Source organism: Odontesthes bonariensis, chromosome 21 (genome assembly GCF_027942865.1).
Source record: "Odontesthes bonariensis isolate fOdoBon6 chromosome 21, fOdoBon6.hap1, whole genome shotgun sequence".
NCBI classification, from domain to species: domain Eukaryota; kingdom Metazoa; phylum Chordata; class Actinopteri; order Atheriniformes; family Atherinopsidae; genus Odontesthes; species Odontesthes bonariensis.
The window spans coordinates 5,070,314-5,089,440 of NC_134526.1; the positions used below are offsets into that span (position 1 = coordinate 5,070,314).

Below are 19,127 nucleotides of genomic sequence, written 5' to 3' on the forward strand. Positions count from 1 at the left end.
TTCAGGCGAGAAAGTAGTCGTTTAGATCCCCAACGTGTTGAAAACCTGACAAAATACTGGCTATTTACAATTTTGTTCCCACAAATTTGGCGCTACTAAAGCTAGCCGCAGTGAGCAACGCACTTCCGGTTATTTTCACAAAATAAAATACCCGTTGCCTTTTATCATAGGGAAAGCCATTACCATACAATTGGTGCTTTTGTTTTGAAAACAGGAAGTTAACCTACCCTCGTTGTAGCTAGCTTGAAACTGCCGTTTTGACAGGAAATGACGATCGGCGACGTCACGTTACGTTGCATCTTGGGTAGTTTGAGTATGAGTAGTAACCTCATGATGCATACCCAACATTTCAGAGAATCTAGTATGCATCCGGGAACTTCAAAAAAGTTCAAGTTAGTAGGCGTAGTGGGCGTAGTAGGCATAGTGGGAGAAGTAGGCGGTTTCGAACACAGCCTGGGTGAACAGGAGAGGTTAGCATTTGGTTGATCCTAAGATCACAGAAGAAGCGACGGCAGCGGTTTCGTAGATGGTTCATAAGGCTCCTAAACCAAGGGCGGCACGAAAAGTTTACGACATAAAACATTGAAACATCACAAGTAAACTTACACACTCCCTCATGGTCACCTACAAATTGCAGCTTGTGAACGGGTAACGTTAAAGCTGCCGTCGGCAGGTTTTCAAAATTCAAAGCCGGAAAATTCAAACTGATACAACTTTCAGGTCCCTCCCCCTCTGTGGACGAGGTTGTGCACGTGAGTTCACACCAGTGTGCGCGCACACAAGCTGGGGGCACACTCACGCTCAGCATGGAAGACGTGGTTGGTGACTTTTCTGCTCAGATAATAGAGAAATAATAAACCTAACGTGATTGGTTAAAAACAGCCGGGAGCGCTCGAGGTTTGCGAGCACGATTACAGGCTTCAGAGGGAGCTACAGAATTCGGGATTTTTCCTAAACAGCCTATTTAATATTCTACTTCCAGAATCCCATGACAGTTCAAGCTAATATGACTAAAAAAAAGTTGCTGACGGCAGCTTTAACTTCTGAGGACGCGCACAACCGTGAGGCAGCCATGATAAACGCTTAGTTAACCGAACGTACATTTCAACACGAAATCCTTCGGGAGATCCTTGACGTAGGACAACACTATCTTATGACACATTGTAATATATGTATGTTAGTCCACAGAAAAATACCATGACATTTTACAAAATGGGCTCGAAATACCTGCTGTGATACAGTTTCAACAGGTTTCCACTCCTGCTGTGACATGAGTATTCAGTCGTGTAGAGCAGGGATACCCACATCCGGTCCTCGAGGGACTGCAGGTTTGAGAGGTTTCCCTGCTTCAACACACCTGATTCAGATCAAATGGATCCCTTCCAAAGATTGTTAAGTCCTGCACAAACCTGTTAATGATGCACTGATCTGAAACAGGTGTTGGAGCAGGGAAACGTCTAAAACCTGCAGGACAAACGGCCCTCGAGGACCGGATGTGGGTTTCCCTGCTGTAGACAGTTGCCCAGAGAGTTGAGATCCCCAAACACACTCTATGGATAAGGACTGTTTATCGTAAGGTTCTGCCATACCGAAAGTACAGAGGCCACATTATCCATGTTAGGCCCTAAATTGTGGACCTTCACTCTGAATTTGGAGCCTTTATCTTTGTTAGGGTTTGTGGTTTTTCTGTTTAATTTTGTGACTTTGGGTTAGATTTCCTTTTCTTGGTTTTTCCTGTTTGTGTTTTTAATATTTTGGAGTTCTTGGTTTGAATTTGAATTAAGACTCATAATCTGTTCGTATTAGGCTACACTTGTTGTGTCTTTGTTTCTCAGCTCTCTTTTATGACTTGTTTTTATGTCTATTGAATGTTTATCTGATGGAGCCTCACTCTTACCTCGGTTCTGTTTATCTTTCAGTCCTGGTCTCAGTTTAAGTTTTTAGTTTTTCTCTCCGTCGGGATCTTAGTTCACTTTATTATATGTTAGCTTCCCATATTCTGTCTGTTTTTTATTATTAGAGTTTTTTTGGGGGCCAAACCTTTTGACTTAAACTGTAGATCGCATCAATCTTGGCAACTAAATTCATTCCTGAAAATAAACAATAGCACAGATCAGTAAGAGGAGAGCTGCCATTGACAGGTTTCCGTCTAACTCCGTAGGATCACTGGGTTGGTTGAGACAGCGGAAGATAGAGGCAGTTAGAAATAGGGTCCACCAGTTTAGATTAGTTTTAGTTGTACTGATAGGGGAATGCTCCAGGGTAATTGAGGCTTGAATCCCTATAGATGGAGAATTGGTCCATATCTCCTGTACTGGGATACCTGGGATCTGTCATCTTTTTAAACGCCTCAGCCATCAACAATGAGATTGCTAATCCTGACCTGAATAATCTTTGCCACTGTCCTTTAATTTGACCCCTGCCAAGGATTATGTTTAAGAGTTAAAATCACATGGTTACATGTTCAAAAATACACGGGTGAAAACTAGACATGTTTGGTTGCAGTTTGCAACATGTGACACATTAATAACCGACACAAAATAAATGCAAACCAAGATGATTTTAATCAAATTGCTTAAATTTGTCTGATTGTCAAAATTATAAATTTATGCCTTCTATTACTGAAAAACATTCTTTTAAAAAGCATAAAACAAGAAAACAAATGTGCAGTCTTGCATTTGCAAAATGTTAATCTCAACTTTGTGACTTTCTGGGTCTTCCCCGCTTCTTGGGAGCCTCCATGGGAGCCTCCATGGGAGCTTCCTTCGGAGCCTTCTTGGGAGCCTCCTTCACCTTTCCACGACTGCTTCTAGGTTTCTTTTCCTTATTCTCTTCTTTCGTGTTTGGTTCGAGGTGCAGATGGTCCATCGTTTGATAGAGATTCTGGATGCTGGTGGGTGGGACGTGGGTAAAAAATGGTTGATATAGTGAATAGTGGGGGAATGAGTGATAGGTGGGCTGGACTGAGACTGATTTTGGTTGGATGCGCTCAATGATGGTGATTCTTGTGGGATCCCAGACACAGTCTTCCTCCAGGCCGCTCCTCACCATCCCACAGTTGGGCGGCACCCAGGCGGTGTCGTAACCGTGGTCATGCCAGGTCTTCTGGAGCGGGTGGTGCTGGCGATTGATGGCAATCACCCTTCCCACGTTGACCTTCACTTTAATGACAACCCTATCGCACTCCGGGTGGTGGATGGGATAGTGGCTGGCTTTCTTCAGGTCCCTGCTGAGGTAGACACCCGGGCCGAGCATCCCGTCTGAAGACCGTTGAAAGCCTGAGTTCACGATGGTTTGAGCATTCGCCTTGGTGGTGCCATGATACATCACGTAGGTTCGATTATCATCTGGTTTTGGGGAATTAAGTCGAGATACCCCAGGTGGCAGGAAGTCATCTTCAGCCCACTCGTAGCTCATGTTGGTGTCGGTGTTCCTGCAGGAAAGAAGTTCATCAGAACAAAGATGAAATTTGAAATTTGAAATGTAAAATTATGATTGATCCATTATTCCTCCAAATGGATTATTTTTGACCAGGATGTGTCCTTTGAACAGATTTCTATGTATGGAGGACTGAAACTGTCATAATCAGAAATAAATACAAAAATATATAGATTAGTAAATAACTAGAAAATTTCTGAAGAAATTGTGATGGGTGCCAATCTACTGCCCTATATAAAAACAAAAGGTTTAGTTCATAGTCCTGTCAAATAAACTTTGAATGAGGTCTCTGTAATGTCGTATAGCTGAGTTATGAGGCCTCCAAAACGGGGCAGTTTTTGGGTCGTTAAGTGCTTTTCAATCGATTTTCCCATTGAAATCCTGAGACAGGTCTGATGAACACAGTTATGTCATTTTTATCAAGGTAATATTCAAAATACAGCTTTACCATTCAAGCATTTTCAAAATGGCCTCGTTAAGTGCTTTTCAATCGATTTTCCCATTGCATTTTTCGCTTCTGCCAGTCCCAAAATGGAGAAGATAGCTATGTCATTTTTATCAAGGTCCTGTTTAAAATACAGCTTTTATGGCATTTTCAAAATGGCCTCGGTAAGTGCTTTTCAATACATTTTCCCATTGCATTGTGGGTATATTCAAACTTCCCCTCACTATCAGTTTAAAGGAGAAACGCAGATCAGATTTATAACATGAAGCTGTTATAACAGGGCATCCATCTTAGCTCTGCCCTCATAAGCAGTCTTAGAACAGAGCAGGCTAACAAGGCGTTGCCCCGGTAACAGGGGCAGGGTAACAAGGCGTTGCCCCGGTAACAGGAGCAGGTGCAGGCTCCTAATTTGTCGCTACGGAGACGGAACCAGCTGCGGCTCGTCAAACTGACATGTGGCACTCACTATGGCTTCTTAAAATTAGACTAATTTTGACTGCACTCGACTGTCTCGAACAAACGGTCGCTGTTTGAAAAGGAAATGCCGTATCCGAATAATTTTTTAACCTTGAGCGCCCCAACAGATGGCAGAAGCCCGAGGTGTAATTTTCATTTGGCTACTATGTGTGGCTCGTTTTTGATGGCAGTTTTAAAATAATTTTTACACATTGATTTTATGATTTTAGGCGTTTATAATGGAAATGGAGAGGCGACCTCTGCCCTCAGCGGCAATTTGTAAGAAATCTGTGAGGCAGAGCTCAATGAGTGTGACTTTGGGTGAAAGAGGACAAAAATGCCTACGTTTTGAAGTAAAATTTGTCCAAATCGAGCAGATATTTCGGACATGAGAGACGTTTGTTTGAGGAATTGGTGCGGTCTCGAGAGACACCTCAGCTGAGATGTCGTCTCCCTAAAACGTAAACTGCCGTTGTGTCAAAGCTGTATAAGATATATATACAAACCCTTTGATTGAATTAAAGCTGAAAGTCTCCTGTCACATATAAAGTTTGAATGAGGTCTGGGTTCTGCTTTATGTCTGAGTTATAAGGCCTCTAAAATAGGCCATTTTGGCGCTCAATTTTTTCATTTCCAATGCATTTTCCCATCCGCAATTTTCCGACTTTTTCCCATTTTGTCAGAATTCCTTTTGACTAATGAGAGCCAAAAGTCATAGCACACCATTCCCGATCGATGCGCACGCAGCGGTGTCCTTTTTATGTCAGTCGGACCATCGCTGCCAGACTAGTTGGACCATCGCTGCCAGACTTGTAGCGCAACAAACTTTAGGGCGGAAACAGAAAAATAAGAGTCTGGCAACAGAGTAATATTTGTGTCTAATGCCTTTGGCATTGGCACCCATAATTAGATTTAAATAACAATGTGAGCTATTTTTCCATCTAATTTTTCTGCACAAAAACTGTTTGTCACGTCCATGTTTTTAGTTCATGCTCTGGTTTTTAATTCCTTTTTAGTTCTTAGTTTTACCATGCTTTAATTTTCTGTCATGTCTTAACCCTAATCCCTGATAGGGGACATTTTTGTCCACTTGGGGTGAACTTTCTCTGTAGATAATGATACTCATCATATTTGGTCCAGTTGTGCATTTTTTACTATTTTTTCGAATTTCAATCACACATCATATACAATGCAATTTTTCATTGTGTAGAAAAAAAACTTTTAAATCAGACATAGCAAAAAGATTAAAAATCCCTAAAAATCAATGTTGTTGCTGATCATTGACTTATCCCAGACCATAATTATCCCCCCTCGACAATTCCACTTTGCATTCTATATATTGAAAATATAGCAGTTTTTCTGAGTTTTTTTCACAGAAATTGGCGTTTACGTCATATAAACCAGTATTTAAAGGGTTACATTTTTGAAAATAATTGAAAACTTGGTAGTTATGATCAGAACTGAAGTGTTCTAAAAGAACTACGGGAAAAAAAAAATCGGAAAAAAATATTAACATATGATGTTTTTAGGTCGTTTTAAAAGGGGACAAAAATGTCCCTTTTCAGGAATTAAGTTGTGTTTTAAATGAGGTGTGAGGGTTAAGTCTTCAAGCTCGTGTTTAGTTTTTAGTTCTATCCATGTTTTAGTTTTTTCTCATGCCTTAGTTTTGTAGTACAGGTCCAGTATTTAGTTTAGCCATGTTTTCCCCATAGTTTCTGTTGCTCTGCCATCACCTTCATTCACGCCACCTGTGTTTTTCCCCTCAGCTGCACTCACTCACCAATCACTCAGTCAGAATTTAGTTTCCAGGTTCCCTCATTCACTTTGCCAGATCCTCACCGTCATTACCCGTCATGGTCTCACAGTAAGTCAAGTCAAGTCAAGTCAAGTCAAGTCAAGTCAAGTCAAGTCAAGTCAAGTCTTTTGTTTTGTTTTGTCACAGTTTAGTTTGTTATCCGGCTTTGTGTTTGACTTTGTTTTGAAATTATAAATCAAGTTTGCTTTTTGAAATCCACATCCGTGTCCTTTCCACGCCTCGCACCCACCCATCCTGACACTGTTAATGTGCAAAAGTTGATCATTGCGATTGTATTTTATTTGAAAAAGTTCCTGTTTTTCAGCTTAAGTCAGCTTTGATTTAGTTGAAGTTGATTGCAAAATATTGGTGCATACTTTAAATTAAAGTGTTACTGCAACCAAAGCCATTTGTACTTTATATAACCGGATGAGAATCGATAAGGGATATCGATAATTGAACCGGAATTGCTAAATTATAAACAATTCCCATCCCTAGTTGCAAAAGTGATTTTGTTATTTACATTTAGTAGCATTTATTATCATATAAATGTATCTATTTAGCCTCGATATTTTTTTCAGATCATGGCAGTTCCGAGTCTTCCACAGGTTGCATGTTTAACTTGTAAAATAAAGTGTACTTTCTTTATTTTATAGTTCTACTTTTATATGAGAGGCAAAACACCTCTCATATAAAAGTCATGAAGTCATTTTACTCCGATAAAGTCCCAAATTTCCTGCAGCTAAAACACAGAAAAACTTTAAAAGTGATGCTTTTATCCTGTAAACGCAGACATAAATCTGCTTTTATCGGTCATAAAGTCCACAGCTCTGTCAGAATATGTCCTCATACACAGATGTGAATATTCAGATCTTTACGTACCTCTGTTTGTGTCCGAAACAGTGTCAGAATGCAGCTGCTTATTGTCCTGCTGCTTATAAAAACCTTCAGGCTTCAGGAGGAAACTCCTTATAAGGACACCCTGGTTTCACTTTGACATTTGAATAACTTTCGTTTACAGTAAAAATGTGGCCGATATCAGGTGGAGTTGTAATTTCTGTGCCAGGTACATTTAATGTTTCCTGTTGGACCAGTTTCACAGGTTTTGCAGATGCTCGTGTTCAGCCGCAGAAGTAAAACAATGAATCAGTGTGCCAGGTACATTTTGTTTATTTTTTTAACAATGTTTTTATTTATTTTCAATAAGAACAAACAAAACATCGACACAGACCTCACCTCATACATACACATACAAAACATATATATACAATAATAATAAATAAATCCAAAGTAAATAAATAAAATAAAATTGTCACACTCAGTAGCCTTACAGATAAGTATAATCTATTGTTGCTTAAAGGGATAATCTGGAGTAAAATGCACTTTAGATCAATTTACGGGACGATTGGGAGTACATACGTTGAGTTGACATCAAAATCATGTCATTCGGATGTGTTTTGAGAATTTCGATTTGACCGTTTTTAGCCAAAAGTCGTTAGCCTGGAAGTGACGGGGGCAAATCATGTCACCGCTACAAAACGCTGTTTTTATACCTCTTCTACAGCTCCAAACAACATAACACTTACGTGGTAGTGAGTAGAGGGTCCCTAAAGCCAAACCGAAGTTCCCCGAGGTCTTCATGTGGTCGGATATAGAGTCCAGAATGAATTTAATCAAGCCAGTACCTTTCTTCTCTGCTGCTGAATCAGACCCTCTTCCGTCAACAGGAGGCTATCTCACGCGAGACATCACGTCACGTGAGTCCGTAGGAGTTGATTGTCGAGTGTGGAGTAACTCGTTCTGGAAAGTCACAATTTCGTTGCTGTTTTTTTTTTTTTTTACAAACATAGTCCAGTATTTCTTTCGAAAGTGAAATTAAGTTGTATGCAACAGCAAAGCCTAGCTTACTAACAGGTTGGAATTTTGAAATGTCACGTGACGTGATGTCTCGCGTGAGGTAGCCTCCTGTTGACGGAAGAGCTCTGATTGAGAGCAGGTACTGGCTTGATTAAATTCATTCTGGACTCTATATCGACATCACTTCCTTGATCTGGGAGCTTCAATGTAAGATGAGGGTTGATCTACTACTGTAGACAACAAAGCAAGGCTGCTCAATTTCTCCATTGATAAAATAAATTCACAACTCTACAACATAAAAATTCATGTAGAATATAGCATATACTTTGTTGTCTACAGTAGTAGATCAACCCTCATCTTACTTTGAAGCTCCCAGCTCCCAGAAGTGACGTCGACGCAGCTTTAGCAGCAGAGAAGCTATCAGGCTAGTGTTGATAATAATAAACTCCTGGACTATGTACAAACTTCCAAATGCATCGTTTTGTGAGTACAGACCATATTTGTACTACTGTAGAAGTTTGGTGTCATGGCATGTGATTTTTAGTGTGGTAATTTTGGAGATACTGCCAGGATCCATTAACCCTTGTACTAAGCTATTCGGGATAACTCTGTAACTCAGCTGATGTTCAGCCAATATCGGAAAAACTTTGGGTGGGCTACTTGGCTGGATGTCACGGTTCAAATAACCCTAGGGTGAATCTACTCCGAACTATCACTTTAAGCAGAGCTTCCTCCAGCTCTTCTGGGGGGACCCCGAGGCGTTCCCAGGCCAGCTGAGAGACATAGTCTCTCCAGTGTGTCCTGGGTCGTCCCCGGGGTCTCCTCCCAGTGGGACGGGCCCGGAACACCTCACCAAAGAGGCGGATCATTTTTATCCAAATACATTAAATGAGAACCATCCAATGGCTCGTCATTTCAAAGACCAGCACAATAGTAACCCTGCTATTTTAAAAGCTATAGGTATTGATCATATACCACAAACAATTAGAGGGGGCGATAGATTGAAACAATTAAACCAGCGAGAGAGCTACTGGATCTTTAAATTAAAAGCTACTTTATATCCGGGTTTAAATGATGAGTTGGAATATTGTCATTTTCTGTAAGCACAAATGTTTATTTTTCTATGTGTATTACATGTCTGTTTTTTGATGTTATCTAATACTTTCTTATATTTGTAGAGACTGTAGAATGAGGCCCCCTGCTGACCACCATTGATATCTCTGTTTGTTTTTCTGTTTTTTGTGGGTTACCTTTGTAAATAAGTGGTTTGCCATTGGCTAATTGGTCCCATCCACACACCTTAGAACACTCATGGAACGGATGTCTTTTAATTCAGTTTTGCCACACAAGAGACTGATCACTTCCTGACGAAGGCTTCATGCCGAAACGCGTCGAAGTGTTTTAATCATGTTTTGCCCATGAAAATAAAGGCATTTTAACTACAAAGAAGATGAGTGCCTTGGTATTCTACAACTTTTGAAATACATAAAAATACACTTGAACTTATAAAAATAAACCATTAACAGCCTATTACATGCATCTAACCACATGCGTAAGCGTTGGACTCGACTAGTTGTGGGTCAATGCGCTGAAGGACGATGATTCGCTTGGGATCCCAGACGCAGATCTGCTCCTTCGCCGAGGCGGTGTCGTATTTGTGGTCATGCCAGGTCTTCTGGAACTGGTGGCCCTCTTTATTGATGACAATCACCTTTCCCACATTGACCTCAACTTTAATCACAACCCTTTCGTGCTCCATGAGGTGATCTGGATAGCGGCTGGCTTTCTTCAGGTCTCTGCTGAGGTAGACACCGGGGCCGAGCATCCCGTCTGAAGACTGGTGAAAGCCTGAGTTCACGATGGTTTGAGCATTCGCCTTGGTGGTGCCATGATACATAACGTAGGTTCGATTATCATCTGGTTTTGGGGCAATAAGTCGAGATACCCCAGGTGGCAGGAAGTCATCTTCAGCCCACTCGTACTGCTGCCGGCTCATGTTGGTGTCAGTGTTCCTGCAGGAAAGAAGTTCATCAGAACAAAGATTAAACATCACTGATAAACGAGGCCGGAGTCAATCAGAGAGTAACAGGAAGGGTTCCCAGGGCCAAGAGCCAGAGATGGGACCAATTCACACATGTGCAAGTCTCAAGACCTCACAATCGCTTGGCCCTATTTTCTCTCCCTTCGTATCACTGCCTGCTGTGTAGACCGAGCAGTTAGGTCTGACTTTTTCCTGGAGAACGATTTTGTGATGCAAATGTATTACTCTTTTGAACGCATATTGTTTTGAGAAGCAAAACGCTTTATTTTTTAAACCCCAGCCAACTAGCCGGACTACCTTCATCAACACCAAAACGAGGCTGGAACTCTGCTCACAGGACGCAGCAGGGGTTCCACAAGGGGGCGCACCTGATCATTAAGACTGGAATCTGCTGCTTAATTTACAGGATGGAAACAGAAGCAACCTGATAAACAGTAAACATGGGGTGAACAGGAGAGGTTAGCGTTTGGTTGATCCTAAGATCATAGAAGAAGCGACGGCAGCGGTTTCGTAGATGGTTCGTAAGGCTCCTAAACCAAGGGCGGCACGAAAAGTTTACGACATAAAACATTGAAACATCACAAGTAAACTTACACACCCCCTAATGGTCACCTACAAATTGCAGCTTGTGAACGGGTAACGTTAACTTCTGAGGACGCGCACAACCGTGAGGCAGCCATGATAAACGCTTAGTTAACCACACGTACATTTTAACACGAAATCCTTCGGGAGATCCTTGACATAGGACAACACTATCTTATGACACATTGTAATATACGTATGTTAGTCCACAGAAAAATACCATGAAATTTACAAAATGGGCTCGAAATTCCTGCTGTGATACAGTTTCAACAGGTTTCCACTCCTGCTGTGACATGATTATTCAGTGGTGTAGAGCAGGGATACCCACATCCGGTGGCGGTTCCTTCATAGGGGTGATTTGTGCGACACACTATCAAACACGGAGGTTTTTTTTGTTTTTGTTTTTAATCTAGTTGCTAAGGTGGGACTGATCTGCTGTAGGCAAACTGGTTGTATATGTCATTGTCCAATCAGATTAAGGTCGCGCCTGGTGTTGCCACGCCCATTTGGGGCGATTTCTGTCAGGGTCGAATTTGCACCAGAAATGTTTTTTTTTTTTCAAAAATCCTGCTCCCAATACATTTTCTATGAGGGTTTATGTGCTCACTCAAATGACGTGCTTTCGTCATATGTCTGTTGCGCGGGACCATGAACATTCTACGAAGAAGATGGCGAATGTCGAGTGCAACAATACGGTAGTGTCTCTGAAAGAAGTTCCCTTTAGGCGTCGTACTAATGCGGAGAAGGAAGTTTGGAAGAATTTTGCGGGATTTTCGAGCTCGCCTTGCGAGGCAAAGATGAAACCCAGGGCTCCACCAACCCTGCTATTTTTCCAGGTAGTATTTGATGTAGCTAAATAACTTAACCTTTTGTGCTCAGTCATTGACTTGTAATGATTTAAATCTTTTATATAATGTTGACAATAATAGCAGAATGTATAATGACACATTCATTGTTAATGGTGCAGTATTATATTTAAAAAAGAGAGAAATCTCACATAATTAACTGCACTTAACCATGTTTGACAACTGGTTATACTTTTCTAAGTCATATTTTCCAAAACTTCAATAAACACTTGACTTGGATTTATATGTTGTCATTTTAATTACATTCTTTAGAATGAAAATTGAATGAATCTTATCATTAAGAGCTTATGTGTTTACTTATTTCATAGAATCCTGGAACAATATGAGGAAAATAAATAAATAATGGTTAAGGTGTAATATTAACTGATTGGCAAATTATTAACCCTATACTGCACGCATTATGATGCAATCATGGAAAAAAATGTTACAGTGTTTTTTTTAATTAAAAATGGTCTCAGAAGAGCATTTTTATATTTTTTTGAAAAAAAATGTTTTAGGGGGGGTTATTTTGGGTATGTTGCCATACGGCAACATTGTGCGATAAAGGAACGAGCCATTGTGAATTATTCACAAATGTACCCAAGATTAATGAATGATTAGAGACCTGTTCTTTATAAATCAACTGTTTTTATTATTTCATATATCAATCACTGACTTCATACATAAATTCACAAAAATAAATTTAATTCATTTCTGCCATACATAACTTTTGGGCAGTGTAATGCACATGGTAAAAACAAAACTCACAAACGTCACCATGTAATTATAACAGGAAACAAATGACTGTGCAGTATGTAGTGGTAATACTGCCAAAAAGGTACAGAGACCCAAACAATGGCACATTGAACATTTTCTTTCTTTTTAGACTACTACTCAATATGAAATGTTTTGAAGGGGTACTGCAACCGGTTCCTCCTCTTGCTCTTCAACTACCGGAATAAACAGATGGAAATTTTTAGTTTGTGCACAAACTCTCTCTCTCCCTCTGTGTGTGTGTGTGTGTGTGTGTGTGTGTGTGTGTGTGTGTGTGTGTGTCACACGTCTATGTGTGTGTGTAGCCATGCACGTGTTCGTGTGCATAGTTGCAATGTACTGTATGCCTTGTTTTGGAATGCTATAAAATGCATGACATCAGCTCACCACTTTTGCTAAGATGCAATATACAAACTTTTTCATTACACATATTCTATATACCTGAGTGACACATGATACTGTACATACCTGTCTCTTCATCGTCTGAGTGAGCTAGGCCTAAATCTGCCTGCACTTGAAACTCCTCGTCGCTCATCCCTAACTCATCCTCACTTTCTGGGTCAGGAATTGCCACCTGTACTCTGGTTATGGCCTCTCTTATCCTGACATTCCCATAAAAAACTGCTGGGTTCATTTTCTAAACAAAATAATGCATAAAAATGCAAAAATACATGAGCAAGGTGCATTCAAGCATGTATGTTTCAAAACTCTCCCAACAGACCACACTGCATAAGTATTAGCAAATGTTGTTCCATTACCCCACAATGTTGCCGTATGGCAACAAACCTATTTTACTGAATAAAAAAGTAAATAATATGTGATATTATATACATATTACATAAAAAGGCTAGAACTTACCCCAATTTCTTGCAGATATTTTTTGTATTTTGAAATGATGTCACATTCAGGAAATAATCTTCATAAAATCAGGAGCATTTCTGACAGTGACTGAAGCCATCGCCAGCGTGGGAAAGAATGGCTGTGAAAGCTAGAGGGATGTCCTGTGATGTTGTCAAAGCTTGTCATTGGCTGTAGAAGGGTTCTACCATGGATTTCAGACGAATCAGAGTCCACGTTTATTTTCAAATTTCCAGAAATCCCTCCAAAAAGGGTATGTTGCCATATGGCAACACCGTGCAGTATAGGGTTAACTGGCAAATGTTTTGCTTTGAAGGTTTCACAATGTAACTTCCCAAGTTTGACACTTTTAACTTGTTCAGTGTTGCCATCTGGTGGACAAAAGAGATATTGCCTAAAATTGATATCTGATATCTGAATTTATAGGCACAAACAAGTTAGGGAAATGGTCTTAAAACCTAGACAAATATACCTCAGTCCTATGGACTTTTATGGTACTTATGGACATAACGGGGGGAAATTGCACTACCTAAAAAAAATGTCAGGAGCCACCACTGCCCACATCCGGTCCTCGAGGGACTGCAGGTTTGAGAGGTTTCCCTGCTTCAACACACCTGATTCAGATCAAATGGATCTCTTCCAAAGATTGTTAAGTCCTGCACAAACCTGTTAATGATGCACTGGTCTGAAACAGGTGTGTTGGAGCAGAGAAACGTCTAAAACCTGCAGGACAAACGGCCCTCGAGGACCGGATGTGGGTTTCCCTGCTGTAGACAGTTGCCCAGAGAGTTGAGATCCCCAAACACACTCTATGGATAAGGACTGTTTATCGTAAGGTTCTGCCATACCGAAAGTACAGAGGCCACATTATCCATGTTAGGCCCTAAATTGTGGAGCTTCACTCTGAATTTGGAGCCTTTATCTTTGTTAGGGTTTGTGGTTTTTCTGTTTAATTTTGTGACTTTGGGTTAGATTTCCTTTTCTTGGTTTTTCCTGTTTGTGTTTTTAATATTTTGGAGTTCTTGGTTTGAATTTGAATTAAGACTCATAATCTGTTCGTATTAGGCTACACTTGTTGTGTCTTTGTTTCTCAGCTCTCTTTTATGACTTGTCTTTATGTCTATTGAATGTTTATCTGATGGAGTCTCACTCTTGTTGCCTCGGTTCTGTTTATCTGGTCCTGGTCTCAGTTTAGGTTTTTAGTTTTTCTCTCCGTCGGGATCTTAGTTCACTTTATTATGTGTTAGCTTCCCATATTACTTAAACTGTAGATCGCAACAATCTTGGCAACTAAATTAATTCCTGAAAATAAACAATAGCACAGATCAGTAAGAGGAGAGCTGCCATTGACAGGTTTCCGTCTAACTCCGTAGGATCACTGGGTTGAGACAGCGGAAGATAGAGGCAGTTAGAAATAGGGTCCACCAGTTTAGATTAGTTTTAGTTGTACTGATAGGGGGATACTCCAGGGCAGGGGTTTCCAAAGTCTGAGACAATGGGCCTCCCCCTAGAGAGTATATGAAGTAGCAGTTTTGCAACAGTTTTGCGACTAACTGTGGAAAATAATAATTACGGAGCACCAAAAGTCCCTCCATTTAAATTGGTGCCAAGTGCTACTGTTGCTGAATTTGAGTCTTGCAGGAAAATCCAACAGCTGGCTCACAAGGACAGAATAGACTTTTTGAAGAACAATGGACTATGTTATGGATGCTTCACTCACAGGGGCGTGTCTAGGATTTTTTTCTTGGGGGGGCCAGATAGGGTCACAATCTGTAGAGGGGTGGCATATTGTATTGACATATAGAAAAGGTTTATAACGTCCTAAGATAGTCCTTGACTTTAGGTGATGGTAATAATAACCAGTAGACTACAATATGAATAATATGGCTGTTTATTTACACAAAATTAATTTAATTTCAGTATGTGAGTTGTAAATGAGATACCATTAAACATTGACTAATATGGCAGAAAGAAATTAAATAAGAAATAAGAATCTTCTATCCTGTCTCTCCAGGATTGTAATTTAAAATGGTACATTACACATAAAACAGTATGGCATATAGTGTTTACATACATAAATAAGGGATATCTTTAATCTTGTTGTCTCGTATTGTGTTTAAGCACACATTTAGCACTATATATTTAATTGCTTTAATTGGTTCATCACTATGCAAAGTTTCTAGGAAAAGATATCTCAGTTACTGTCTTCAAGTGTACAAGTTGACTTTTAATACTCATTCAAATTAGTTGAAGTCAAAAGAAATCATGTGGCATTCCTTTATATTTAATTATGATAATAATATTAAAAAAGAATAAAAATAATGTGAGGGCCAATGGAATGCTGCAGATTGGAATTTGAGGACTTTTAGGGGAGCAAGTAGAAATCTGAGTGGAATGGGCACTCCCTTTTTTAGAGGCCTGTAGCCCTTTTTCCATCAGATTCTGTAGCGAATTAAAAGTTATATCGCATTACTTTGTTGCGATATAAGATGCGTTCGGTTGGTTTTCCATCAAACAGGACGATTCTAGCGAAATAAAATGACATCACCGGAACGTGCTGATGCGCATTATTCTGACTCGACCAGATGATTTTCCATTACAAAAGTGGCGAATTGTAGCGAATTAGAATGCTCGGTAGCGGAAATTTAATTGCTCGCGCTGTTATTGTCAGCCTCCTGTTATAACAGTTGCTATAACTTTCAAGGCTACGTACCTTTTCACCACCGGCTTTCGTTTTATTTAATAGGCTAGTTACTTATTTAGAGTTATGGACCGTAGGATAGGACTAAACATGCTGCTAGTGCTGCTATGTCAGCTTATAATAGCCGTCAGAAATTTAAGAAGGAGGATCCTTCATCCGCAGGATCCGCAGCATAATTAATTCTCGCCTCGCTCTCATCGATGAGAGCGAGGCGAGAATTAATTATGCTGCTTCAGGACCTCCCGAATTGTGTTTAAAAAAAGCAGAGTCTCTGCTCTCGACCAGTTGTTTCTTTTATCATCGGACATTGTTGTTACTAGTTGTTGCTGCTGTTTTGATACCGACAGGATAGGTGAAATGGGGCGGCTGAGCGGCTCAACAACAACATTCGAATCCTCGCGCTTTACCAATACCATCTGCGCATGCGTGGCTAGTCTGAATCGCATTAACCTTTTCCATCACTTCTGTAGCGATACAACTTAGCCCTGAACCACCTATTTCGAGCGAATTGATTTAAAGCGACAAAGCAGGCGTTCTAGCGATTTAACCGTTTTTCCATCACATGTATCGCACTAACTTCTTGATGCGCATCAAATTAAAGCGAATCATGTCGTTGATGGAAAAAGGGCTTGTGATGTCGCAAGTGAACCTAGAATTGAACACAGGTGTAGGAGCAGACAGATTTTCTACCTGCTGACGAAGGAATCCTGTCATGTTAATTTTCTTTTTGTTGGCTCCTTCAGGTTAACGCGATAATAACGCGAGTTAACTCGCCTAGCTCTATTAAAGATGCATTTTATTATTTATTATTTCCAAATTGTATTTGTAAGTTTTATTTATCATTTCATGGTTATTTTGAGTATTTAGGAATTTTATCTCTGAGTTATATTCATTTACCATTATTTTATCCATTTTCTAGAGATGGGACCAAGTCACACATGTTCAAGTCCCAAGTAATTTTTTCTTGGTTAAGTCAAGTCAAGTCACCTTATTATTGCAATTGTACCTGCAGAATCTGATCTTAATAAAGTGAAAACACAAAGATATAAGTAACTGTCAGTAAACATCATTGGCCAATGTGTCCAACCTGTCCACCCCGTATCATATCAAGCTAACGTTAGCTAACTACCGACTAGGCTAACAGGATAATATTAGCTAATTTGACGAGCACTTACTGATCAGAATGGATCTTCAAATGATGAACAAAGTTGGAAGTTGTCGTCTGGCTGTCTGAGATGTTGATGCCGCATGTCTTGCACTGTGCTGTTCGTCTTTAGCCGTCAAAACGGTAATTATGAAAGCCGAAGACAACGACTCTCGGTCCTGCTGACATGTTGATGCATATCTTTTTTTTTTAAATATTGTTTGGGGCTTTTTATGCCTTTATTATAGGACAGTGAAGAGAGACAGGAAGCAGAGAGAGGGGGAACGACATGCAGCACAGTGACGTCTGATGCGGGATTCTAACCGGGGCCAGCTGCACGAGGACTATAGCCTCTGTACATGGGGCGCCTGCTGTACCCACTACGCCACGGACCACACCATATTGATGCATATCTGATGTGAGTTTATTCTCTCCAATAAACACTAAGGTATGTAGAGAGGGCATGGCTGATTGACAGGGTAGGGATCCAATCATGACGCCATTCTCAGCCTGCGCTCCTACCGCGTAATCCATATTATTTTTAAAATTAATTTATTAATTTTATATTCAAACTGAAAACATGAACTGAATAACACTCGAGTCATTCAAGTCATCGTGTCTCAAGTCAAGTGCCGAGTCTTTAACTTCCAAGTCCGAGTCGAGTCTCAAGTCTTTTATTTTTTGTCAAGTCACAAGTCATCAAAACAGCGTCTCGAGTCGACTTGAGTCCCCATCTCTGCCATTTACCCTGAGTTAATTACACACCTGCACTCTGCCCTTTTCGTTGCTCCTGGGCTTCTGTTGCCCCTCGCCTCTGCCCTCACAATCCCTCAATCGTTGTGTTTTGCTGAGGGTAAGTTGTGTGGAAAATACAGCAGTGACATTGTGTTATTTTCTTTGAAAATGTAGTCATTTATGATTGAAATATTCGTTGTAAATGATTCTCTGTTACATACTTTATGTTACCAAGCTGTCTTGTGTTACTTTTTACCGTTAGTATAAGTTTTATGGATGTTTTTAGTTTCGCGTTTTTGAAGCGATTTATTCATGCAGTCGTGTAGCCCATGTAGCATCAGGTTGCTAGTTAGCACTTCCTGGCGGCGTTAACATTATATGTGTGCATGTTTAGGAGCAGAGGTGTAGGAAGAGACAGAAGATTAACAGTCTCTGTTGATGTCTTCTGCAGGTATGTGTTTTTCATTTTTGGGTTATGAATTTTGTTGTTTCTGTTTTGTTGCTTCACCCCACGCTCTTGTGTTAATTTCGCCACAAGGTGGCATCGTTTTCTTCTTGTGTATTCTTTTTTTCTATAAAACGTTCTTCTGTAAAAAGAAAATTAAAAACTCTGCAGACAATCCCGTTGTGTTTTGCTGAGGGAGCAGAGGTGTAGGAAGAGACAGAAGATTAATAATCTCTGTTGATGTCTTCTGCAGAAAATAAATACAGAAAAGCAACGTCTTGAGTCTTCCTCCATGCCCAAATACACACCCGTTACAGAAACACACACACACACAAGACGTTGGACCCTCCTGATGGTTAGACCTCTACTGCTGATTGCTGAACGGACTGGTAAGTAAAATTGTAAATTGGCATGTGTAACCTTAAGGCTGATTTATGGTCGCCCTCTCCGTCTCCGGAGATTTAAAAAAAAAAAAAAAAGGATTTATGACAAAATACTCAATTATGTAGATTTTAGAGGAATTTTTATGTTTGATTTGTTTGCGTTTTATTTAAACACAAAATAAACATGAATAATAAAATAAATAAAGTAAAATAATAAAAATAATGATGATAATAAAGGTCATAAACAAATGAAGGCGGGGAAAAAAGCTCCATGAAGCATCCATCCCACCAGGAAGATACCCAAGTTGGTCGGTCATAGGCTCTAAAACCGGACTCCAAATCCTGAAGAACTTCGGTGTTACCGGACAGTTCGTATCTCAGTCTTTCCACAGGTAGAATGCCTGAGTTCCCTAAGCCACGTCTCAAACTTAGGGACTAAATCGAACTTCCTCAGTTTTAGAAAACATCTCTGAGCAATCATCATACAACCGAATCAGAATCAGCTTTATTGGCCAGGTTTGACTAAACAAACAAGGAATTTGACTCCGGTACAACTTCACTCGCAAAGTACAACACTGAACAATAACATAAAAGAATATATATTTGAAATGCTGAACAGTAAGAGTGG

At 40.1% G+C, this 19,127-nt stretch overlaps 1 protein-coding gene across 1 annotated transcript; it reads right to left on the minus strand.

The window, feature by feature from the left end:
• Positions 1–2,669: 2,669 nt before the first annotated feature.
• On the minus strand, positions 2,670–7,085 carry LOC142372059 (uncharacterized). The gene is made up of 2 exons (XM_075454837.1): positions 7,017–7,085; positions 2,670–3,433 (listed from the first exon to the last, which is right to left on the minus strand). Exon 2 carries the CDS (start codon positions 3,415–3,417, stop codon positions 2,695–2,697), a length of 723 nt encoding a protein of 240 aa, XP_075310952.1. The 5' UTR covers positions 3,418–3,433; positions 7,017–7,085; the 3' UTR covers positions 2,670–2,694.
• Positions 7,086–19,127: the final 12,042 nt, after the last annotated feature.